At 48.3% G+C, this 26,672-nt stretch overlaps 1 protein-coding gene across 2 annotated transcripts in view; it reads left to right on the plus strand.

Moving 5' to 3' along the window:
- The first annotated feature begins 5,436 nt into the window (after positions 1–5,436).
- Positions 5,437–26,672, plus strand: part of LOC124007201 (neuronal migration protein doublecortin-like) — a 109,465-nt gene continuing 88,229 nt past the window's right edge. The window contains exons 1-2 of one of the 2 annotated variants that reach the window (XM_046317593.1): positions 5,437–5,640; positions 13,170–13,593. In XM_046317593.1, the coding sequence (XP_046173549.1) occupies positions 13,233–13,593 (361 nt within the window). In that variant the 5' untranslated portion in view covers positions 5,437–5,640; positions 13,170–13,232. The remainder of the gene's footprint in view (positions 5,641–13,169; positions 13,594–26,672) is intronic. The other variant, XM_046317592.1, reaches the window with a different exon arrangement.

Raw genomic sequence — 26,672 nt, forward strand, 5'->3', positions numbered from 1 at the left:
CTTCTTTTTTTTCTCTACTGTATTATTGACTGTATGTTTTGTTTATTCCATGTGTTTTATCATGGCCAGGTCGCAGTTGTAAATGAGAACTTGTTCTCAACTAGCCTTCCTGGTTAAATAAAGGTGAAATAAACAACAACAACTAATTTAAACGACTAATGTTTCTGTGAGCTCTCTTAGGCGACAAATGGTGGCCTTGTGTTATGTCATGTTAAATAGGTAGAACATTTGTGAAGAATTAGGCTGCTCTATTTAGGTGATCTATTTGACAGAGGCAGTCTTTTTGACAGAGGCAGTCTTTTTGACAGAGGCAGTCTTTTTGACAGAGGCGGGCATTTGAACACTCAAACTCCCTGGGATTTAGATATTGTACAAACCATTGTCTGTCTCTAATAAAAACACAATGGATAGAGAAACAAATGGATACATAACCAAAATAAAGGCCACCCTTCCCGTGTTCTTGGCACCAGCAGCACCAGAGAGCATGAAACATTAAACAGCAGTACTGTCTCCTAGTGTCACAGAGGCAGAGATTGGTGGTTTCTATGGTATAAATGGCCACAAGTCATTTCTTGTTGTAAACTGCAAGATAAATTGGAAACTATTTCCTGAAAATGTCTGACGGAAATAATTTCACAAATTGAGAAAATCAAGTCCCCATAGGCGCTGAAGTCACCAGCCAGTGTTCCAGTGTTCATACCTGGCTTGGTAGAACATTTTGTGTTTTGTTTGTCATTGTACTCTGTCATGATTTTTCCACGTTGATACACTTTGACCTATCGATGGGTTAGGACAAGCAAGAATCAACGTGACTAGAGCTCTGAGAGTATCCAATGAAATGCTCTAGGTCAGGCCCCTCAGGTCAGATATCACCTGGGCTACGCATTATGCCTGCACTTCTCTGTCAGAGTTGTGAGTGACTAACATCAATACTACACCACACTCTCATTTTATGATACATAGTGCCTGGCCACGAGGTGAGGTGAGAAATGTAGACAGCACAGTGTTGCAAATCAGTGTGACATTAGCTAGATCAAATGTTCTGGTGACTCACTTGAACCGAGTCCAATAGATCTTATATCTGATGGAGAGCGATATTGTTATTGACAGTGACAGGAGCCTTACAAAGAGGTGATGGTGTTATATGACACCACACTACTCCCCTCTGTCACCACAGGGTGATGTAGTGTGTGTGTTGTTGACTTGACCAAGACACAAATTTGATTGAAAGAGTCGACTCGTCTTAAAACCCCAACTCCACGGAAGCAAGGCAGATTGGACACATGCATTGAGGTGTTTAGGCTTTTAGTGTCACGACTTCCGCCGAAGTCGATGCTTCTCCTTGTTCGGGCGGCGTTCGGCTGTCGACGTCACCGGTCTTCTAGCCACCGCTGATCCACTTTTCATTTTCCATTTGTTTTGTCTTAGTCTTACACACCTGGTTTCACTCACCCAATTACCTGTATTATTTAACCCTCTGTTCCCCATGTTTGTTTGTGAGTGATTGTTTTTTGTAAATCGGTCCGTTATTGTGGGCTCGTAATTTTTGCCTTGTATTTTTGTATTTTTGAGTAAAGTACGTTGATTACTCAATTCTGCTGTCCTGCGCCTGACGCTCTACACCAGCTACACACAGGACCACATTACAGAATCACTCACCTACCCAATGGAGTCAGCAGGAGCAGATGTCCTCCCTGTGGCGGTAGAGGAGCGCGTCCAGCAGCACACGACCATGTTGCAACATCTGGGCACCGCCATGGATCGCGTGCTGCAGATGATGGATCGTAGGGAGAGAGGAGGAGGATATCCAGCGCCTCCACCAGCCCCACTACCGCCGACCCCACTGTCCACCTCTCCTTCACCCGGTCCCAGCTGGATTCAGCTCATGCTCCCGAGGGAGTATGATGAGATACTGCAGCTGGAGCTCTACCTGGCGACCGTCCACCCGGCTCCTTCGGGACGTGAGAGTGTGTCCGCCCTCATCTCCTGCCTCTCAGGCAAAGCCCTGGAGTGGACCAACGCTGTATGGAGTGAGGGAGACGCAGCATTGGACCATTAGGCAGAGTTCACCCGCCACTTTCGGGCAGTTTTCGACCACCCGCCTGAGGGTCGAGCGGCGGGTGAACGACTGTTCCACCTGAGGCAGGGGACAAGGAGTGCACAGGATTTTGCATTGGACTTCCGGACACTGGCCGCCAGCGCGGGATGGTACGACAGGGCCCTGATCGATCACTACTGGTGCAGTCTGTGCGAGGACATCCGTCAGGAGGTGGTCTGCCAAGACACCACGCTCACATTGGACCAGCTAGTGGACCTGTCCATCCGGCTGGACAACCTGCTGACTGCCCGCGGACCCCCGGATCAGGGCCTGTCAGTTCCATCCCCTAGCACGCCCATGGAGCTGGGAGGTGCTGCACTTAGGGCGACCAGAGGAAGGGCCATTCCCTGGGATCCCCCTTGTTCCTGTGGATATGCCCTTCCTTGTGCACGCCCTAGATAGTCGATCATTAGGGTCAGGGCTGATTAGGGTGGCCACCGCTCCACTAGACATGGTTACGCAGGAGGGTCACAAGGAGAGAATCAGTCTCTTCCTTATTGATTCTCCTACATTTCCCATGGTGCTGGGCCTACCCTGGTTGACCTGTCATAACCCCAATATTTCGAGGCAACAGAGGGCTCTCAAGGGGGGTCACGAGAGTGCTGAGTGAGGTGTGTAGGGGTTTCCATCGGTGCGACTACGGTGGAAAGTCCAGACCAAGTCTCCACCATGTGCATCCCCTCAGAATATGCCGATTTGGCTCTCGCCTTCTGTAAGAAGAGGGCGACTAATATACCACCCCATCGATGGGGCATTGTGCGATAAATCTCCTGGTAGACGCAGCACTTCCCAGGAGTCAGGTATATCCTCTGTCACAGGAGGAGATGGTGGGAGGCTGGGATAGGAGCCGTGCTCTCTCAGCGCTCGGGCACACCATCAAAGCTCCGCCCCTGTGCTTTCTTTTCGAAGAATCTCAGCCCGACGGAGCGAAACTATGATGTGGTGGACCGGGAGCTGTTGGCTGTTGTCAAGGCTCTGAAGGCATGGACACATTGGCCTGAGGGGGCTAAACATCCTTTTCTCATCTGGACTGACCACCGCAATCTGGAGTATATCCGGGCGGCGAGGAGACTGAACCCTCGCCAGTCAAGGTGGGCCAAGTTTTTTTCACGTTTTGTTTTCATTCTATCCTACAGACCAGGTTTCCAGAACGCTAAGGCTGTCCCGGATGTATGACACAGAGGAGCGGTCCATGGATCACACTCCCATACTTCCAGCCTCTTGCCTGGTGGCACCGGTGGTGTGGGAGCTGGACGTGGACATCGAGCGGGCGTTACGCACAGAGCCCACTCCCCCCAGTGTCCAGCTGGGAGCCTGTACGTTCCGTCTGCTGTCCGTGACCAGTTGATCTATTAGGCGCACACGTCACCCTCCTCTGGTCACCCTGGCATCGGTCGGACGGTGCGTTGCCTTAGTGGGAAGTACTGGTGGTCCACCATGGCCAAGGACGTGAGGGTTTATGTTTCCTCCTGCTCGGTGTTCACCCAGTGCAAGGCTCCCAGGCACCTGCCCATAGGGAAGTTACAACCCCTACCCGTTCCACAACGGCCGTGGTCGCACCTGTCAGTGGACTTCCTGACGGATCTTCCTCCCTCAACAACACCACGATCCTGGTCGTTGTGGATCGATTTTCTCCTGCCGTCTCCTCCCTTTGCCCGGTCTCTTTACGGCCTTACAGACTGCTGAGGCCCTGTTTACACACGTCTTCCGGCACTACGGGGTGCCTGGGGACATAGTTTCTGATAGGGGTCCCCAGTTCACGTCCAGGGTCTGGAGAGCGTTCATGAACGTCTGGGGTCTCGGTCAGCCTCACCTCAGGCTTTCCCCCCGAAAGTAACGGCAGGTGGAGAGAGTAAACCAGGATGTGGGTAGGTTTCTGCGGTCATATTGCCAGGACCCGCCGGGGGAGTGGGCGGCGTTCATCCCCTGGGCAGAGATGGCACAAAACTCACTCTGCCACTCCTCCACTAACCTCTCTCCTTTCCAGTGCATACTGGGGTATCAGCTGGTTCTGGCACCGTGGCATCAGAGCCAGATCGATGCTCCTGCGGTGGACGAATGGTTCAAGCACTCGGAGGAGACTTGTGATGCCGCCCATGTGCACCTACAACCTACACCACCACCGCAGCGAGGCCCTGGTGTTCGCTGGGGGACCGGGTCTGGCTCTCGACCTGAAACCTGCCCCTCCCCCTCCGCCTGCCCTGCCGGAAGCTGGGCCCGCGGTTTGTCTGAGGAGACTGAACGAGGTATGCTACAGGTTACTAATTTCTGCGTCCTGCACCTGACTCTACACCAGCTACACACAGGACCCCATTACATTTATCAATACTCCCCAAAGAGGCCCTGCAACAGAACACCATTTATGATTAGTCTGAAAGAAATCAAATCATATTTTATTTGTCACATGCTTCGTAAACAACATGTGTAGACTAACAGTGCCTTTTGACAGGCCCTTTCCAACAAAGCAGAGAGAAAAATAGAAAAATAATTCACGTGTAGCACAAGGAATAAATACACAATGAGTAACGAAACTTGGCTGTATACACGGGGTACCAGTACAGAGTAGATGTGCAGGGGTACGAGGTCATTGAGGTTGGTACAGTACGTACATTTAGGTAGGGGTAAAGTGACTAGGTAACAAGATAGATAATAAGAAGTAGCAGCAGCGTATGTGATGAGTCAAAAGAGTTCGCGCAAAGGGGGTCAATGCAGATAGTCTGAGATGACTTTGTCTCAGTTCATTACACACGGGATTGTATGATAACAATTTAACACACACACTAAACAATCTAAACACAGGTGCTCATAAACACTTCCACCTGCACCTGAAACTCACACCACACACCAGATGCCTCCCATATAAAGAGCCTCTTATCTGGAAGGACATCAGCTCTTTAGAGCTTTCCTTTCTCCTTTCTCTCTGGCAGTGGTGTAGATAATGGGCTTTTACCTTCAGAAGCCAACACACACACCCACACACATTCGTCAATAAATCACTCTACAATCCTGCTGTTTCTGCCTCTGGAAATATAACATGGATGGTGTGAAGAGAGGAGCACCACCCACACAGTTCAATCTGTTTGGAGGGGGTTATCAACACCACATTACTTTACAATAGAGATAGTGGAAAGATCCTGTGGCATCATTTTCTCAAAACACAGGGATCAAATCAACTCAGCAGGCAGATTTTTTTGTCTCTCCAGATTTGTATTTCTAATTTCAATAGGCAGCATATACAGTGCATGGGTGTCTGAATGAATAAAAACTATTCATCATGGCACAGTAGATTCCCGAAAGTAAAAAAAAAATCAGCTCTGAAAAGGTTTACATCATCCTTTTGTGAGAAATACCCCAAAATGCCGGTCAGTGCCATTGCCATGCTAGGGCGGGTTCAGCAGGGTCGCCTCTAGGACCCAGCAGTGCAGCCGGTCAGGTAGGCTCAGCTCGTAGACTAGAGAGAGGCAGACAAAGGCAGAGAGAGCTCGTGCCGCTATCCTGCAGCATCCACACCCACCCACCTCACTCCAAACGCTCCAGCGCGCGTGAGTACCCAATACTTTTTATATTTTGGTTAAACATAATTAAATGGAGAAAAAATATTATGTCAGTATTTAAATTATGTTTCTGACGGTGAGTTAAGTTGTTGTGTTCAGGAGTATTGGACACTGTGAAGGATTGGTAGAATTTTTGCCTATTTAGGCTGTCGGCTATATTCGCAGGTGATTATAGATGCGCTCGTACCCGTTGGTACAAAACTGTCATGGCTCATCTGTATGTACGGCGCCCACCGCTTTTCTCTGAGGGCATGTGGACAACTGATCCGTTTTTTGCTGTTGCTGAAAGCTAGAGGGGCACTGAAAAACTTTTGTTGTTATTTAAAAACCAATATGACTTAAAACCTGCTCAGACTGGCTTAGTGTTACTAGATAAGAGACAGATCTGCTGTGATGAGGATGTTCGGGGTGATTTGATGCAGGACGCTGACGGGCAGGTCAGAGTTGTTATCTGGGCTGCTGTGGCGCTGGTAGCACAGACCCAGCCTCACATCTCTGTTGTGCAGTTAGACATGTCACAGTCACACAATAGAACAGCTTTGCAGTCTGTCTCTGCTGCACTGTGAGTAGGATGTAGCCTGCCCTGGTTAGGTAAGCATGCTGAGAACATCTGTATTATTTTACATGTCCATTTATTTGTGATATTCAGGGATTGAATGACATATCTGTTGGGGGGGGGGGTGTTATGAGTAGTGGTCTGGACCTTATGGGGATAGACATTTGACATACTTAGGGGCCCCTCCCGTAATTTGAGCCCTGATGATTGTAATGCACTGGGGTGAATCATTAGTCTAGTAATAATACTATTATTTGTAGTTGTATCCGTGTATGATGTAGCACTACAGTAGTCGTAGTGACGGGGTTGTCCCTGTGAGACAATGGGCTGTCCTGAGCGGAGACCATATATAGTCCTAAGTGACGTCATGGGGAGAGGGTCAGTGATTTACCTCTCTGTCTATTATATTAGGGGAGCAGATGGGCTCCCAGCCCCTGTCTGTCGGGAGGAGTACCACTACCCATAACCCATCCCTCCCTGGTCTGGGACCTACCCCCATCTCAGGACCTGTCAGCCAGACTCAGGGCCAGGGTGTGCGGGGGAGGGGAGATCCCAGACGCATTAAGGGTGGGGACAATGTGGTCCTCTCTGTTTGTCTTCATGGAGGAGGACTCGTGTGATGGGGCTGTGAAGAGACAAGGGGAGGAGGACATATCAATCATAATCAGTATTTCGCCATTAAAAGCTGTGAGTTTCATGACCTGTGGCATTGGGGCGTTGCCAGTCTAACACAATCATTGTTTAAGCAGAAATGAGTTAACAAGCCCCTGTTAAGTCATGGAGTCTACATTTGGTTGCCATTGCCCAGCAGTAGAGCCATGTGTGGGCATTGTATGTGGAGCGAGAGTGGGTGATAGCAAGGGTGGGTGATAGCAAGGGTGTGGAGGGTTGAGGGGTTAGGATGCATGTCTTTATCTGAAGCCATCGAGGTGTGGTCACTGGTCACAGCCACTAGGTGGGGATTTGACAGGAAGTGGCCAGGCTTTAATTGGTAAAGCTACTTCAATCCTTGGCCCAGGACTGGTCTGTCTGTCTGTCTGTCTGTCTGGCACAGATCAGAGCTTTAAATGTCACAGATAGCAGCCTCTAGTCTACACACCCTCACTAGCGGCAGGTTGATGTTTATTGGGACGAGTCTTGTCCTGGAGGCAGAACTGACCAATTTGCACTAGATGGGCCAACTGTAAAGACAAAATTGGCCAAATTGTAAAAATGTACAAACAACAAAACATTTGCTTTTTGTCTTAATTTAAGGTCACTGTTAGGCATTGTGGTTAAGGTTAAGTTTTAAAATCACATTTTATGACTTTGTGGCTGTGCCAGCTAGTGACCACTCTGCAGCACTGCCTCTTGAACTAGATTCATGCCGAAAAATGTTATCTTGCCCACTAATTAATGGCCAAGATGGCCTGAATGTGTTGACATAACAATGTGTGCCAAAGCCCTTTTACAGCTAGTTAAAGCTGTTTTCCACTTCATTAATGTGTGATTAAGCTTTGTGTGGCCATTAGTAAAACTCCCCCACTGTGTTGATCAACGGTCAGATATAACCTCATCTCCCTCCTCACATGAGGGTCTGTGTGTTGTACGAAGTGGAACCTTTTGGGTAGGGGCATGGTGAACAGTGGCTGTTACAGTGCTACCCTCTGGAGGGGGCTGGTTATTTCAGATAGGGGTGTTCAGTCAAAGTGACAAGCCCAGATCTGACACCTAGAAATCCAATGATTGTCCTGAGCACTGGGTTGATGTGCTGTTTTAATTGATTTAACCACATGGTGCATTGAGGTGTGTTATAAAGTTACCTTACCATGTGACATCTTCACATATGTTTCTCACTCAAGACTCACTCTGTATGAAATGAATTACTGAGTCATTGATCATCTACATATGACGATTGATTGATAATCTTGTGTATCAGAGTGAGGCAGCAGCAGCAGTTCTGGAAGAGAGTCAGTCCGTCACCAGTGAATCAGCAGCACCTCCAGCCTCGTTCTAATACTAACAATGCATTAGGAATTTAGCAGACAAATCTAATTCTCGACAGGATATGAAAGTGGCCCAGGGGGCTCACAACAAGAACACTATATTTTTGCGGCATGGGTTGGGGTGGATAGTTAATGCCACTTGAAAAGGGCTTGTCATCAGGCAGAGGCTTGTGATGTGAGATGGAGGGGGTGCTGTTATGTTTTTTTTGGTCCTCTCCAGGAAGGGGATGTGGTCTCTGTGGGGCTCCAGGGCTCAGTGGACTGTGGGGCTCCAGGGCTCAGTGGACTGTGGGGCTCCAGGGCTCAGTGGACTGTGGGGCTCCAGGGCTCAGTGGACTGTGGGGCTCCAGGGCTCAGTGGACTGTGGGGCTCCAGGGCTCAGTGGACTGTGGGGCTCCAGGGCTCAGTGGACTGTGGGGCTCCAGGGCTCAGTGGACTGTGGGGCTCCAGGGCTCAGTGGACTGTGGGGCTCCAGGGCTCAGTGGACTGTGGGGCTCCAGGGCTCAGTGGACTGTGGGGCTCCAGGGCTCAGTGGACTGTGGGGCTCCAGGGCTCAGTGGACTGTGGGGCTCCAGGGCTCAGTGGACTGTGGGGCTCCAGGGCTCAGTGGACTGTGGGGCTCCAGGGCTCAGTGGACTGTGGGGCTCCAGGGCTCAGTGGACTGTGGGGCTCAGTGGACTGTGGGGCTCCAGGGCTCAGTGGACTGTGGGGCTCAGTGGACTGTGGGGCTCAGTGGACTGTGGGGCTCAGTGGACTGTGGGGCTCAGTGGACTGTGGGGCTCAGTGGACTGTGGGGCTCAGTGGACTGTGGGGCTCCAGGGCTCAGTGGACTGTGGGGCTCCAGGGCTCAGTGGACTGTGGGGCTCCAGGGCTCAGTGGACTGTGGGGCTCCAGGGCTCAGTGGACTGTGGGGCGGAGGTCACACTGTCATAAAGGACTCTCATTTATCACACATCATCTGCTCCTGCCTCCTTCAGCTGCCACGCCTCCTGCCTACTTCAACACATCACCCTACTGGCACATATCCTGGGAGTCAGCTTGGGGGGGGGGGGGGGGGGGGGGACGGTGACATGCTTTGTTTGTGAACAATGGGCGTGAGCTTATTGACGTGTGGTTATTGATCAGAATTGTTTAGAAGGACATTTTGGTGCAATTGAGTGAGAGGGGCTATTGATGATGGTTGAACAATATAGGAGAAAGATAGGCCTGGAGCTAAACAGAGCACCATATTGTCCCTAGAGTACTGACGCTGTTTTACTTGATAGTTACTGTACTTTGATAAAAGATGGCATACCTTGTGACTTGCAGTGTAAAATAAGAAGCCACTAGTTCCTGTTATCGGATGTGTCTTTTACAGAGAAGCTGTTTGCCTTGTAAACATGGCTACAAATGCAGCCAGACAGCCCAGACTTGAGTCAGCACATTCTAGGCAGGTGTAGATGGGGTTTGTCCCACTGCAGCTAACCTCATTCACAAGTCTTGTACAGTACAATATGGCTGCTGTGCCTGTGCTCTAGCACGTGGATACTGCTGTGGTGCAGTGAGTCTTTGTTCTGACACGGAGCAGCTAGCATTCAGCTCTACTGTGCGGTCATCATAACCTCACGTTCCCCATCTCATACAGAGGAATTATATTCACTTTGATTAGATCACACAGAGATGGCTAATGACATTCATTAGAAATGGGGCTTTGTGGTGTCGTCGTAGCGAAGCAACCTGCCCCACGACTCTTAACGTGTTTCTTTGTCTGCTCTGCAGTCGGCTAGTTTCACTGAAACACTAGTTTCACTCCTGAATGCTCGGAATCGAAACGTTTGTTGAAACGAACAGACAGACTGACTGTCTGACCTGGACAGGGCAGGACTCCAAGCATGTTCCAGGGCACGGCGTTTCAACGATGACCTTCACTGTGCCCTCTGTCCTCCTATGGCGGGGACATTGTTATGATGGTGTGAGATGTGAGACATGGCAGAGAGGGTGACGGCTGCTGGGATCCCATTCACAGTGGCACAGTAATGAGTGCTCTCTGCCCATTCAGTGGCTAATCTCCTCATTATTCCAAACTGTCTATTTCAAAGTTCCAGTAACGAACCTGGTAGCAGCAAACACGTCTCTGGCCAGCCAGCCAGCCAGTCAGTCAGTCAGTCAGTCCCTCCCACCATGCTTTCTTTTCTTCTGTCTTTTTGCGGAGGGGATAAAACGGTCTGCTTGCATTTAAAAAGAGCAGATGTTAGTGGAGAGTTTTGGCAGGAGCACGCTGTGCTCTCTAACCCTCGCCTCATCTACAGGCTTTACAGAGAGGTCTGGACTACCCAGAAAGAGACCATTCCTGCTAGGCTGCTCAGGCCTTTACACAAGCTATTTGCCAAAAGACACCAAATAGAAAACCCTTTTAAAAATACATTGAATCGTTTTTTATCCTTACAACCATGACAATATACTCATTTTTGGGATGTGCATTTGCAAGTACCATATATCTTGCATGAAAAGGCTAACAGAAATGTTTCACCGCCTGGATGGTTTTAAAGAACATATGGCAGAAACAAGCTAGAACCATCTGAATCCTCCCACACCTCAGGGTCTGAGCTATGAGCAGGCAGCAGGGGAGGTTCTGGATCTACTGTATAATCAGCATCCCATAAAGGGCTCTTGGACCAGAGAGCTGAGCTGAACATTTGGAGCATTAGTCACTGATGTAAAGTCCATGGTACCATAGTCACTGATGTAAAGTCCATGGTACCATAGTCACTGATGTAAAGTCCATGGTATCATAGTCACTGATGTAAAGTCCATGGTATCATTGTCACTGATGTAAAGTCCATGGTATCATAGTCACTGATGTAAAGTCCATGGTATCATAGTCACTGATGTAAAGTCCATGGTATCATTGTCACTGATGTAAAGTCCATGGTATCATTGTCACTGATGTAAAGTCCATGGTATCATAGTCATGTCCTATGTGTGGTGCTGAGCACCATGTGTGAGGGTGTATTCACACGTTTCAGTGGTTACTCATCCTCTACCACTGGGAAAGGTACATGGGGTGATCCACCCACGAGTTGAAACGACGAAGAACAATTACTAAGGGTGAGGCAAAGGGGAACTGTACAGAGATCAGATACAGAGACCAGAATCACATTAAGCACATATTGCATGCTGGCATTTATTGTCATGAATCTTTGCCTGGAGGCAGTTCACAGAGTGGTCACTATCTGTCACAGCCGCAAAATCATCTAATCTGATTTGAAATATAAACCTAACCTTAACCACACTGCTAACCCTAACCTTTTTATGAATTCTTACATTATAGACAATTATGACTTTACAGCTGGCCCATTAGCGGAAATCGCTCAGTTCTGCCTCCAGGACAAGACCCATGACAATCAATGTCAGTCTGTGCACATTTCCTGGAGCCAGAGGCAAAGTGTCTCGTTTCCCACCCTGGTCAGACCACAAACAGCAACACACTCTGATGAGACATTCTCCTCCAAAATATCACACATCCACTTGGCCTTCTTAATAATAGTTCCTTACTGGCTACTCCCTTCCCCTCTCTGAAGGACACAGGCTGAATGTATGGTAGATGACAGACAGACGTACAGGCGGAGCAACCTCCGCTCTACAGGAGACCTGTACATCCCATTTAGTGCATACCATGTTTAGTATGTAGTGTATGTTCAGAACTAATGGCCTTAGTTTTAGGGGTCACTGAAGGGTTGTAATGCCTACATAGGACATGTACTACTGAGTATACAGCAGAGTGATTCTGTTCACCTGACATTAAATACTGATCCCCTGTTCACTCGGGAACATCCTCAACGAGGCTTGTGTTTTTGTTGCTGCGCCGTCATGGCAGAACGTTCTCCGGTTGCTTTTACACACACAGAAGGGCTGAGGGTTAACACATCTCTGTGTCTGTCTGTGAGTGGGTGGGCTAATCGATAGTGAGGGCTGTAATTGATTGGGCTGGGCTAGCCTCTCTTCATCTTGCAGAAACCATACACACGCTGGAGAGACAGGGCATGGGGAGACAGGGCATGGGGAGACAGGGCATGGGGAGACAGGGCATGGGGAGGCAGGGCATGGGGAGGCAGGGCATGGGGAGGCAGGGCATGGGGAGGCAGGGCATGGGGAGGCAGGGCATGGGGAGGCAGGGCATGGGGAGGCAGGGCATGGGGAGGCAGGGCATGGGGAGGCAGGGCATGGGGAGGCAGGGCATGGGGAGGCATGTGGAGATGGGTATGGGGAGACATGGGGAGATGGGTATGGGGAGGCATGGTATTGGGAGGCATGTGGAGATGTGGAGAGACTGGGCGTGGAGAGACTGGGCGTGGAGAGACTGGGCGTGGGGAGACTGGGCGTGGGGAGACGTGGAGAGACTGGGCGTGGGGAGACGTGGAGAGACTGGGCGTGGGGAGATGTGGAGAGACTGGGTGTGGGGAGATGTGGAGAGACTGGGCGTGGGGAGACGTGGAGAGACTGGGCGTGGGGAGACGTGGAGAGACTGGGCGTGGGGAGACGTGGAGAGACTGGGCGTGGGGAGACGTGGAGAGACTGGGCGTGGGGAGACGTGGAGAGACTGGGCGTGGGGAGACTGGGCATGGGAGACTGGGCGTGGGGAGACTGGGCATGGGAGACTGGGCGTGGGGAGACTGGGCATGGGAGACTGGGCGTGGGGAGACTGGGCATGGGAGGCTTGGCTTAGTTTACTGCATGTGACCCCCAGCACACCTGTGGTGCATGGTACTCTACTGTATTAGAGGGATAGAAATGGAAAGGGATTCCCACTGCAGGGGAATTTCACAGTAGCTAGATGGTGGAATGTTGAGGGATTAATTTACCACTTTGGTACTCTGTTATTGAATAGCCCTTTTTAGATGTTCATGCCTAAACTAAAATATCTTTACCAAGTCTCCTTAGTTTTATACTGTATGAGCATCAGTATAACTCATAGTGTTGTGTTTTTCCAATGCTAGACTTCCCAGAGCTCAGCACAACCAGCACCTCTCTACCACGGACCCTCCCTGACATCTATCACCATGGAGCTGGACTTCGGCCATTTTGACGAGCGCGACAAGCCCCGTACCCCACGGGGTGGGCGCATGAACGGACTGCCTAGCCCCACCCACAGCGCCCACTGCAGCTTCTACCGCACGCGCACCCTGCAGGCCCTCACCAACGAGAAGAAGGCCAAGAAGGTGAGGTTCTACCGCAACGGAGACCGCTACTTCAAGGGCATCGTGTATGCCGTGGCCGTGGAACGCTTCCGCACCTTCGATGCCCTCTTGGCCGACCTGACGCGCTCGCTCTCCGACCACATCAACCTTCCCCAGGGGGTCCGCTTCATCTTCTCCATCGACGGAATGCGCAAGATCACCACCATGGATGAGCTGGAGGAAGGTGAGCTCACAGGGGGTTGGGTGGTAGGGAGTGGGGGTCCTTGCAGAGGAAGGTGAGCTCACAGGGAAGTCTGTAGGTAGAGAGAGGGGTCATTATGGAGAAGGTGAGCTCACAGGGAGGTCGGGAGTGGGGGTCATTATGGAGGAAGGTGGGCTCATGGGGGTTGGGTGGTAGGGAGTGGGGGTCATTGGATAAAGGTGAGCTCATGGGGTTGGGTGGTAGGAAGTGGGGGTCATTGTGGAGGAAGGGGAGCTCACGGGGTTGGGTGGTAGGGTGGGGGTCAGTGGGGGGGGAGCTCATTGTGGTAGTCAGGAAGGTGAGCTCACGGGTTGGGTCGTAGGGAGTGGGGTCATTATGGAGGAAGGTGATCTCACATGGGGGGTTTGGGTGATCGGGACTGGGGGTCATTATGGAGGAAGGTGATTCTCACATGGGGGTTGGGTGCTAGGGAGTGGGGGTCATTGTGGAGGAAGGTGATCTCACATGGGGTTTTGGTGGTAGGGAGTAGGGGGTTGGATGCTAGGGAGTAGGGGGGTTGGATGCTAGGGAGTAGGGGGTTGGATGCTAGGGAGTAGAGTGGTTGGATGCTAGGGAGTAGAGGGGTTGGATGCTAGGGAGTAGAGGGGTTGGATGCTAGGGAGTAGAGGGGTTGGATGCTAGGGAGTAGGGGGGTCGGATGCTAGGGAGTAGGGGGGTCGGATGCTAGGGAGTAGGGGGTCGGATGCTAGGGAGTAGGGGGGTCGGATGCTAGGGAGTAGGGGGGTCGGATGCTAGGGAGTAGGGGGGTCGGATGCTAGGGAGTAGGGGCTGTAGGTTATGTCAAAGTTTTGCCAACCAACAATTGTCATGCAACAGACTGCAGGTTTCATGGTAATTGACATTAATTAACATAAACATGTTTAGCATCTCCAGGCCTCCACACAAGCTGTATTTAAGATGCTGATATGCACCTTTGGAACAGCTACATTTAAATAGTTTAATAAATCAATTTAATTTACACCATCACAACAAATCCATAATTTATGTTATACAGGTCTAAAGAAACCTAATGATATGAAGAAAATGTATTTCAGAAGAACAGAATAGGAGTTGCCCTACTGTGTTTTCTGGCTGTGCGCCGTGTCATACATAGGCTTGTTCATTTACCCGACAAGATATGTTTATGTCCCATGCTATTATTTTATATTATATGATTTTATAGTAAAAAAAAATAGAATTGAACTGAACTGAAAGAAATAGAAGTGATATTTTTCCCATTCCGGAGCGAGTGCAAATATGAAGTGGATATGTGGAGCGTAAAAGTGATCAGTTGAAACAGGTCCATGGGCTCTCCAACCCTGCTCCTGCAGCTACCCAGTGCTTCATTTGGGAAACCAAGTGAAATTTGTATGGCAACATCAATAGTAACATGTTTTCGCAATGAAACATATTTAATTATGACAGCTGGAGAAAGGAACGAAGAAGAGAGAGGAGATGGAAACTCACGGTGGTGAGTTTAGCTAAATGCAATGTCAGCCTATTAATTATAAAAATGGCCTATTACTAGGTTATTCCAAATCAAATACAAATGCAATATAATTGTAGGCAAGCCTAAATTAAATAAATTCAAATCTTAAATCAGTTTTGTTTTGTCTTTTTCTGCTGTGTGTAATATGTGGTAGGCTATTTATTGTGTAATAGCACAAACATAATTGTAATTCTGTGTTTTCTTTTCCCGGGCTTGGGCTCATATACAGTATCGGCCAATGCTTATGCATGAGTTAAAATATGCATATGAGTGTTTTGAATGAATCATCACCTTAGAAAGCGCTGTCCAATTTGTTGTGTTAGGCTTTGAAACAACATCCACAACGACCATGTTTTCCACTCAGTTTCAACCTGCTGTTGAACTTCTTTCTTCAAATTGATCAATCACAGTGAGATGAGCTTTAAAAGCACATACTGTTTTGATGATAAGATTTATATTGTCAGAGTGGTTCGAGGGACAATAGAGCCCAGAGCACCTGGCCAGTAGTACCTGCTGGTTGTAGGGGGTTGTGTACTCCCAATGCATGTCCAGAGTGCATATAATGAGATTATCATGACTCAACAGTCATATAGAATTTTACTGCTGTCATGACTCATGACTGCCAGTGTGACAGTAATACTGTCACTGCAACAGCCCAAGTAGGGAGTGGGGGTCATTATGGAGGAAGGTGAGCTCACAGGGGGTTGGGATTGTATGGAGTGGGGGACATTATGGATAAAGCTGAGAACACAGGGGGTTGAGTGGTATGAAGTGGGGGTCATTATGGAGGAAGGTGTGGTCACAGGGGGTTGGATTGTAAGGAGTGGGGGACATTATGGATAAAGATGAGAACACAGGGGGGTTGGATGGGAGGTAGTGGGGGACATTATGGATAAAGATGAGAACACGGGGGTTGGATGGGAGGTAGTGGGGGACATTATGGATAAAGATGAGAACACAGTGGGGTTGGATGGGAGGTAGTGGGGGTCATTATGGAGGAAGGTGTGGTCACAGGGGTTGGATTGTAAGGAGTGGGGGACATTATGGATAAAGATGAGAACACAGGGGGTTGGATGGGAGGTAGTGGGGGACATTATGGATAAAGATGAGAACACAGGGGGTTGGATGGGAGGTAGTGGGGGACATTATGGATAAAGCTGAGAACACAGGGGGTTGGGATTGTATGGAGTGGGGGACATTATGGATAAAGCTGAGAACACAGGGGGGTTGGGATTGTATGGAGTGGGGGACATTATGGATAAAGCTGAGAACACAGGGGGGTTGGGATTGTATGGAGTGGGGGACATTATGGATAAAGCTGAGAACACAGGGGGGTTGGGATTGTATGGAGTGGGGGACATTATGGATAAAGCTGAGAACACAGGGGGGGGATTGGGATTGTATGGAGTGGGGGACATTATGGATAAAGCTGAGAACACAGGGGTTGGGATTGTATGGAGTGGGGGACATTATGGATAAAGCTGAGAACACAGGGGGTTGGATGGGAGGTAGTGGGGGACATTATGGATAAAGCTGAGAACACAGGGGTTGGGATTGTATGGAGTGGGGGACATTATGGATAAAGCTGAGAACACAGGGGGTTGAGTGGTATGAAGTGGGGGTCATTATGGAGGAAGGTGTGGTCACAGGGGGTTGGATTGTAAGGAGTGGGGGACATTATGGATAAAGATGAGAACACAGGGGGGATGGATGGGAGGTAGTGGGGGACATTATGGATAAAGATGAGAACACAGGGGGGTTGGATGGGAGGTAGTGGGGGACATTATGGATAAAGATGAGAACACAGGGGGTTGGATGGGAGGTAGTGGGGGACATTATGGATAAAGATGAGAACACAGGGGGTTGGATGGGAGGTAGTGGGGGACATTATGGATAAAGATGAGAACACAGTGGGGTTGGATGGGAGGTAGTGGGGGACATTATGGATAAAGATGAGAACACAGGGGGGTTGGATGGGAGGTAGTGGGGGACATTATGGATAAAGATGAGAACACAGTGGGGTTGGATGGGAGGTAGTGGGGGACATTATGGATAAAGATGAGAACACAGTGGGGTTGGATGGGAGGTAGTGGGGGACATTATGGATAAAGATGAGAACACAGGGGGGTTGGATGGGAGGTAGTGGGGGACATTATGGATAAAGATGAGAACACAGTGGGGTTGGATGGGAGGTAGTGGGGGACATTATGGATAAAGATGAGAACACAGGGGGGTTGGATGGGAGGTAGTGGGGGACATTATGGATAAAGGTGAGAACACAGGGGGGTTGGATGGGAGGTAGTGGGGGACATTATGGATAAAGATGAGAACACAGAGGGGGTTGGATGGGAGGTAGTGGGGACATTATGGATAAAGATGAGAACACACGGGGGTTGGATGGGAGGTAGTGGGGGACATTATGGATAAAGATGAGAACACAGGGGGGTTGGATGGGAGGTAGTGGGGGACATTATGGATAAAGGTGAGAACACAGGGGGGGATTGGATGGGAGGTAGTGGGGGACATTATGGATAAAGGTGAGAACACAGGGGGGTTGGATGGGAGGTAGTGGGAGACATTATGGATAAAGGTGAGAACACAGGGGGGTTGGAATTTTAGGGAGTGGGGGACATTATGGATAAAGGTGTGGTCACAGGGGTTGGGTGGTAAGGAGTGGGGGTCATTATGGATAAAGGTGAGAACACAGGGGGTTGGGTGGTAGGTAGTGGGGGTCATTATGGATAAAGGTGTGGTCACAGGGGGTTGGGTGGTAAGGAGTGGGGGTCATTATGGATAAAGGTGTGGTCACGGGGGTTGGATGGGAGGTAGTGGGGGTCATTCTGGATAAAGGTGAGAACACAGGGGGTTGGGTGGTAAGGAGTGGGGGTCATTATGGATAAAGGTGAGAACACAGGGGGGTTGGGTGGTAAGGAGTGGGGGTCATTATGGATAAAGGTGAGAACACAGGGGGTTGGGTGGTAAGGAGTGGGGGTCATTATGGATAAAGGTGAGAACACAGGGGGTTGGGTGGTAAGGAGTGGGGGTCATTATGGATAAAGGTGAGAACACAGGGGGTTGGGTGGTAAGGAGTGGGGGACATTATGGATAAAGGTGAGAACATAGGGGGTTGGGTGGTAAGGAGTGGGGGTCATTATGGATAAAGGTGAGAACACAGGGGGTTGGGTGGTAAGTAGTGGGGGTCATTATGGATAAAGGTGTGGTCACAGGGGGTTGGGTGGTAGGTAGTGGGGGTCATTATGGATAAAGGTGTGGTCACAGGGGTTGGGTGGTAAGGAGTGGGGGTCATTATGGATAAAGGTGAGAACACAGGGGGTTGGGTGGTAAGGAGTGGGGGTCATTATGGATAAAGGTGAGAACACAGGGGGTTGGGTGGTAAGGAGTGGGGGTCATTATGGATAAAGGTGAGAACACAGGGGGTTGGGTGGTAAGGAGTGGGGGTCATTATGGATAAAGGTGAGAACACAGGGGGTTGGGTGGTAAGGAGTGGGGGTCATTATGGATAAAGGTGAGAACACAGGGGGGTTGGGTGGTAGGTCGTGGGGGTCATTATGGATAAAGGTGAGAATACAGGGGGTTGGGTGGTAGGTCGTGGGGGTCATTATGGATAAAGGTGAGAATACAGGGGGTTGGGTGGTAGGTCGTGGGGGTCATTATGGATAAAGGTGAGAACACAGGGGGGGTTGGGTGGTAGGTCGTGGGGGTCATTATGGATAAAGGTGAGAACACAGGGGGGTTGGGTGGTAGGTCGTGGGGGAGTAGTTTTCTCCTTGGGTGACACCTATCATTGTAAGTTCTGTTAATGTGATTAGGAAAGGTTAAACAGTGGTATTCTGTCATCACCTGTAACACGGGAATAACGAGAGGCATGAACATCTCCTCTGAGATGGAGTCTAGTCTGGCTGGTCTAGTTCTCTGAGATGGAGTCTAGTCTGGCTGGTCTAGTTCTCTGAGATGGAGTCTAGTCTGGCTGGTCTAGTTCTCTGAGATGGAGTCTAGTCTGGCTGGTCTAGTTCTCTGAGATGGAGTCTAGTCTGGCTGGTCTAGTTCTCTGAGATGGAGTCTAGTCTGGCTGGTCTAGTTCTCTGAGATGGAGTCTAGTCTGGCTGGTCTAGTTCTCTGAGATGGAGTCTAGTCTGGCTGGTCTAGTTCTCTGAGATGGAGTCTAGTCTGGCTGGTCTAGTTCTCTGAGATGGAGTCTAGTCTGGCTGGTCTAGTTCTCTGAGATGGAGTCTAGTCTGGCTGGTCTAGTTCTCTGAGATGGAGTCTAGTCTGGCTGGTCTAGTTCTCTGAGATGGAGTCTAGTCTGGCTGGTCTAGTTCTCTGAGATGGAGTCTAGTCTGGCTGGTCTAGTTCTCTGAGATGGAGTCTAGTCTGGCTGGTCTAGTTCTCTGAGATGGAGTCTAGTCTGGCTGGTCTAGTTCTCTGAGATGGAGTCTAGTCTGGCTGGTCTAGCTGGCTGTAATCTCTGCATATTAAATATGATCATCTGATGGTTTACAGGGCAATGGAGCAGTGGGACGGTGTGCTATGCTAGTTTACACCGTGTTCTCCAGTGACTCTGCCACTCTGCTAAAAGCTGCTACTTGTTGAGCAGCAGAAGTACAGTCACTTCAGTCATGCTGTTAAATCTCAGTAATTCATTAGCAGTGATTTGGTCAGCGCCTCGGGAGCCAGCGAGCAGTAGTCTCAGTATGTCTGAAGCAGACCGAAAATAGTCTGAAATAATACATGTTTACTCATAACTCGCGAGCCCTGGTCTAGACTATGCTGGTTTAACACGTTTTCACCACTGTTCCTTCAATTTACCACCACTGTACCACCACTGTACCACCACTGTACCACCACTTTACCCCCACTGTTCCTTTACTGTACCACCACTTTACCCCCACTCTTCCTTTACTGTACCACCACTTTACCCCCACTGTTCCTTCACTGTTCCACCACTTTACCACCACTGTTCCTTCACTGTTCCACCACTTTACCACCACTGTTTCTTCACCGTTCCACCACTTTACCACCACTGTTCCACCACTTTACCACCACTGTTCCACCACTTTACCACCACTGTTCCACCACTTTACCACCACTGTTCCTTCACTGTTCCACCACTTTACCACCACTGTTCCTTCACTGTTCCACCACTTTACCACCACTGTTCCTTCACTGTTCCTCCACTGTTCCACCACTGTTCCACCACTTTACCACCACTGTTCCTTCACTGTTCCACCACTTTACCACCACTGTTCCACCACTTTACCACCACTGTTCCTTCACTGTTCCACCACTTTACCGCCACTGTTCCTTCACTGTTCCACCACTTTACCGCCACTGTTCCGCCACTGTTCCTTCACTGTTCCACCACTTTACCGCCACTGTTCCTTCACTGTTCCACCACTTTACCGCCACTGTTCCTTCACTGTTCCACCACTTTACCGCCACTGTTCCACCACTTTACCACCACTGTTCCTTCACTGTTCCACCACTTTACCACTGTTCCTTCACTGTTCCACCACCCACCACTGTTCCACCACTTTACCACCACTGTTCCTTCACTGTTCCACCACTGTTCCTTCACTGTTCCACCACTTTACCACCACTGTTCCACCACTTTACCACCACTGTTCCTTCACTGTTCCACCACTTTACCACCACTTTACCACCACTTTACCACCACTGTTCCACCACTGTTCCTTCACTGTTCCACCACTTTACCACCACTTTACCACCACTGTTCCTTCACTGTTCCACCACTGTTCCTTCACTGTTCCACCACTTTACCGCCACTGTTCCGCCACTGTTCCTTCACTGTTCCACCACTTTACCGCCACTGTTCCGCCACTGTTCCTTCACTGTTCCACCACTTTACCGCCACTGTTCCTTCACTATTCCACCACTTTACCGCCACTGTTCCTTCACTGTTCCACCACTTTACCGCCACTGTTCCTTCACTGTTCCGCCACTTTACCGCCACTGTTCCTTCACTGTTCCACCACTTTACCGCCACTGTTCCTTCACTGTTCCACCACTTTACCACCACTGTACCACCACTGTACCACCACTTTACCACCACTGTTCCACCACTGTTCCACCACTTTACCACTGCTCTGTTCCGCTGTTGGTTTCCACCACTTTACTGACTGCTTTAGTGCTCTGTGGGTTGATGGATTGTGATAATAATGCATCCTACTGTCTTCATGATGATCATCATAGTCAGTAGGGTGGACATGGATAGTGAAACAGTTTTCACAATTCTGTCTTCCTCCTCTCATTGATATGCATGGTGTAGTGGTAGTCTGTTGCTGTCGTTGTGTGAAACCCTACACTGTTATTAGAGATTCTCACTGAGGTTTTTATCCGGTCAGTGACTCTCACTGGAATGTACATGTGGAATTCTCTGCTCAGAAGTGGAGGGAGAGAGAGCATTGCAATGAGTGCTTGGCAGGATCCAAAGCCGTAATCGCTGCGTCTGCATCCAGGAATTAGGAAATGGTTCCTAAATGGAGCCTGTTGTCCCAGTGGAACCATCCATCCATCTGCCTGGAGGCTGGAGCACAGGCAGCATTCTGTTTGATGAGCCGACAGACGGGGTCTCGGCCCCTCTCCTTGGCATGATGTAATGTAACGTCTCCTCCCCTCATTAGGGGGACTCCCCCACCTTTGATGTGATTGCTGAGTCTCAGACTCGTCATAATTATCCATACGGGAGTCGTACAGCCAGCTCAGCCAATCTCTCTCAGCAGAATATCATGAAGCCTGCTGGATGCTCTACACACTGCCCTATCCCACCTGGACAAGAGGAACACCTATGGGAGAATATTGTTAATTGACTACAGCTCAGCATTCAACACAATAGTCCCCTCCAAGCTTGACACTGCTCAAGGACCTGAGTATGAGCACCTCCCTCTGCAAACTGGATCCTGGACTTCCTGACAGGCAGACCTCGGGTGGTGAGGGTAGTCAATAACACCTCAACATGGGGGGGGGCTCCCAAGGGTGCTCGGCCCCCTCCTGTACATCTCTTACTCTGTTATATTAATACCCCCCTCAACAGTAGTAGTATCTGTTATTCCTTCTTAAGGTTGCAGAGGGAGGTTAAATTAGTGGAAACTATCAAAGTCTACCAGTAAACTAACAGAATGTTGGTAACTTCCAGGGTTTGTTTGGAATTTTATCAAATGACATCGAGTGGCATTTTTGGGCACAGATTGTCACACGTGTCTGTAATGATATCTGACCCTCTGTGTTGCCTTACTGCATATGCAAAATATATCAAATAAGAGGATTTGAAAATAAACATTTGAATGACAAAGCTGTAAAACATTATCCTAAATATAAACCATAAACTCTGTGATTTTCATTGGTGTTTAATATTATTTTTATTTGAGTAATTTAGCAGATGCTCTTATCCAGAGTGATTCACAGGAGCAATGCCTCGCTCAAGGGTGACGGTTTCAGCATATATATACAGTATATATTTTTTTACACACATTTATTTGACTGTCAGTATGTCTTTGTAAATGTGTTGGTGCCAAACTGGTGGCAGTTGTGAAAAAAAGTCAATAGTTGAAAGAGTTGCAGAGTTCATTAAAAATAATGCATTTGTTGATTCTGTCTTTTTTTCATTAATTAGACTATTTTCTCTTGAATCATATGATCTATCCATTAGAAACTCATTGACAATAGGGACACAGATATAGAAAAACATTAAAAAAAAAAAAAAAGTTATTCAAGTATAAATGACCGAAGTTGCCATAGATTACCTGTTAATTACTTAAGTTACAGAATACTCAGGTCAATTTGGTAAGTTACCAGTAGCTTTGCAACTCTATTCCTTCTTCTTAGAAAGCCCAAAATAAGGTGGAAGTGGGTCTGTAACTATATTAAACAGGCTCTCCTGGGAATGAAGGGTTTCACAGTCTGAGGAGGCTGACAGGTCGGCGGAGCTGAGCTTCCTCTCTCTCTCTCTCCAGACACCAGCTGGATCGCTGTATAGGGGAGAAGAACTGTTGCTGCCTGCCAAGAGAAATAGATCATATTGGGGCCTATTAATAGAATATAAATAGATCCTACTGCTACTTAGCGTTATAAAACGTTTTAGATTATGTTACATTGCCAGCTGGGAAATGATCTATGGTTGTTAAAAGGGATGACTTAAGGAAACAGAGAGCCTGCATGTTTGGACTACAACCAAAGAGGAAAAAAGCAAGGACAAATGAAAAAGGGTATGAAGGGCCATGTAGTGAAAGAGAAGGGATGTAGAAGGCAAAATATTTCTTCTAGTTGCACTATACAGCAGTTAGTTCATTACACTATGCTATTTGAAGTACAGCTTGCCAGTAATGTACTCTACCTTTGGGTTCATTACCTTGACCACACCCCTCAGAGTAAGAAAACCCTGTAACCTTATACACTTCACTCTGATGCAATTACTTACCTCTTCCTCTCGACTCGTATGACCCGGGAATTCAGTGTCCTCTGCCAGTGTTGATTAAGACTCTCCCTCAACGCCATCTGCCCTGGAGGCAGAGTTTTTCAATTACACTCAACACCCCTGGCTAATTGTGTTGCTCACTTCCCTGGATACAGTCCCTCTTTCCTACTGACACATCAACCATTGTCTTAAGTTTCTACTGACGCCAATGAACAGGAACTCTAAACCACATGCCAATTCATTCCAGTGTGCGGCAGATGCATTTTCCTAAAAGCTTGGAAGACCTTCAGGGGGTGTTTCTAGGGAAGGGGGTGGGGGAAAGGGGCTGGGATTATACAAATGATACAAAGAGATAAACCCTGGCTTCATTTGATCAAAATGAGGTGATCATCTCTTGTTTTGTGTTTAGGAAAGAGAGGGTCCTTGGGGGAGTGACTGTATGTTGTATGTGTGGGGCTGCTGAGGCGGGCCAGAAGAGACCATGTGTGGCACTAGTGGAATACTGCAGTTTCATTTTACATTTACTGTTTTGTCGTTTAGCAGATGCTCTTATGCAGAGCATCTTACAGTAATAAATGCATAAATGTTTTCATACTGGTCCCCCATGGGAATCGAACCCACAACCCTGGCACTGCATGTGCCATGCTCTACCAACTGAGCCCCCCTGCGCAAGATCAGAAAAATGTGCAGTTTCATAGATAATCTCATGCTATCCTACACATTTTGCAATCGGGCTAAGAGAATTTTGGATTTTTTAAGCATATTACTTGCAATTCTACCAATATGGCTGCCATTTTCACCCCATTTTGGAACGTTGAGGGTTTATGACACATGGCCATGGGCTGTTTCTTTGGCGGGCGACCATAGAGATCCTATAAAATGATTAGGGGCTATGTCATAAATCCTCAACTTTCCAGAATGGGGTGAAAATGGCAGCCATATTGGTCAGGGACAAATCCAAACCAGTCTAGGAATTAATGGCAGTAGAGGCATACTCCTGATTTTTACTTATGCAGGAAAATTAAACAAAGATGTGATATATCAGAAATTCTATAATAGAATACTTGTCAACCTAAAATAGTAGTATATGAATAGCCTAAAAAATATGCAAACAGACCATAAATATCTCAACGTTTGTTTTCTTGGAAAGCTGAGACTCCTTTTATATGATACAAGATCAGTATTTGTAACATGTCCAAGTCCTATCAACTGATTTTAGCCAGTGTATGTGTGTATGTGTGTATGGGTGGGAATTGAATGCATAGTTTGAATGGAAAGATAGCGAGCTAACAAACATACAGTGCAGATACATTCTTCAAATGTGTTATTTTACACGATCTTATCACAGCACTAGTAAACTATGGTCTACCAGCTCCCTGACCAACATGGCTAACTTTTATCCCATCATAAGAAGGTGTGTGTTTTGTGCAAGAGCGAGAGTTTGTGTGTGTGTTGGTGGGAAGAGGACAGGTCCTCCTCTTACAGAGGATAATGAACTCTGCGCTGTATTATCCGGTCCTTTGTCTGGTGCTGCAGTGGCACAGGGAGTGATGTCCTCTGGATCTCTCTGGCTCTCTACATGATGGAGAGATCAGGGAGGGACACATGGAAATGGAGGAGAGATGGGTAGAGAAATGGAGGAGAGATGGAGGGTATTATGAAAAACAGATAGTGGGGGGGTGGCTGCTCCTCTTTCTCATTTATATCACTAACAGTGCAATGCATGTTGGGAAATTAACCCAGACTGCTGAAGGAGGCATCCGGATGCCAGCCGAACCGGTAAGGAGAACCGAACGAGTATGCTTGCATACTCCCTTAAAATACCTTTGCTTGAAAAAACGAGAGGAAAGTGGCAATAGTACTGTTTGTCCATCTTGAGACTCTGTAGCCAGTAAACACTTCCTCAAAATGGTCAGAATTAATCTAAGAACTCAAGAAATCTGTCATTCGTTTTGACTTTTTTTGCTGACGAAATCTTAGTCGCACAATCTATCTAAGATGTTTGGTGCAGTATTTCTCATGAAAATGAGTCGTCTATTGTTGAATGACAACGAACACTTAATTGAAGAATCCCTACCATTGACCGATCACAGACGAAGGGGCGTAGACTTTCGTGTGCACGAACAGCCGAAATACCCTTTACGGAAGACCATTTAGAGGAAGGCTTACACGATACAGTATTAGCCCGAGTTAACTGCTGCACCACCTTTACAGGCCTCTGGACCTTACGGTACTGTACGGATCAGAGTACTGGATCTCAGCCCAAGCTGACAGTCCACCCAGGCATAAGGCTTAGTGGGACTGGCTGACTCTTACGATCTGACCTTAGGAGAAATCAGGACCTGCTTACCTTGATGGAAGTGTTGAGGGCTGCCATTTACACTGTTGCTGGGCAGAATGCCCTACTGTATAGACTCGCTCAATTATAATCGTGAGAGGTAGCAGGCAGTTCTCCACCGTCCTACTACAGAATCTGCTAGATCTGATGAAAGAGAGAGATAAATATATTCTTTCCAGGTGCTGTGAGTAAGCAGTGCACTCTAGGTAGATGCTGTCATGACACTGTTTGAAAAGCTGTTTCTGCGATCTCTGCTCTTTTACACAGGACAGCCACAGTTTCAGATGTAGCGTTATATGCTAGCGTCATTTATTCACTTTCCATTGTTAAAACATCTGTAGAAATATACCTATGATACTGTGTTGGATCTCATGACACACCACATCATGACGAGCACCACAGGTAGGAAGACTTTAGTAGAAATTCACATTAGTATTTCACCTAGACATGGAATATTATATTATAACAGTGTTTTGATGCACAAAGAGCTCATTTTAGACTTAACTTATTCATTTGCTTAGGCAAAGGCATGTAAATAAATTGTGTGCGTTCTCCAGGGATGAACATGCTACCGTAGGCTATGTAGCTTTGATCACGTCTCAATGACAGTGCCTTCTCTGTGTGCCGTCTGGAACAAATGCAGAGAATATAATGAGTAGGAAGGAGGTGCCAAGTAGCCTAGCGGTTATGAGCATTGGACCAGCAACCGAAAGGTTGTTGGTTTGAATCCCCTAGCCGACTACGTGACAGATCTGTCGGTGCCCTTGTGCGACACACTTAAC

The sequence above is a fragment of the Oncorhynchus gorbuscha genome, linkage group LG20, assembly GCF_021184085.1.
Source record: "Oncorhynchus gorbuscha isolate QuinsamMale2020 ecotype Even-year linkage group LG20, OgorEven_v1.0, whole genome shotgun sequence".
In the NCBI taxonomy this organism is placed as follows: domain Eukaryota; kingdom Metazoa; phylum Chordata; class Actinopteri; order Salmoniformes; family Salmonidae; genus Oncorhynchus; species Oncorhynchus gorbuscha.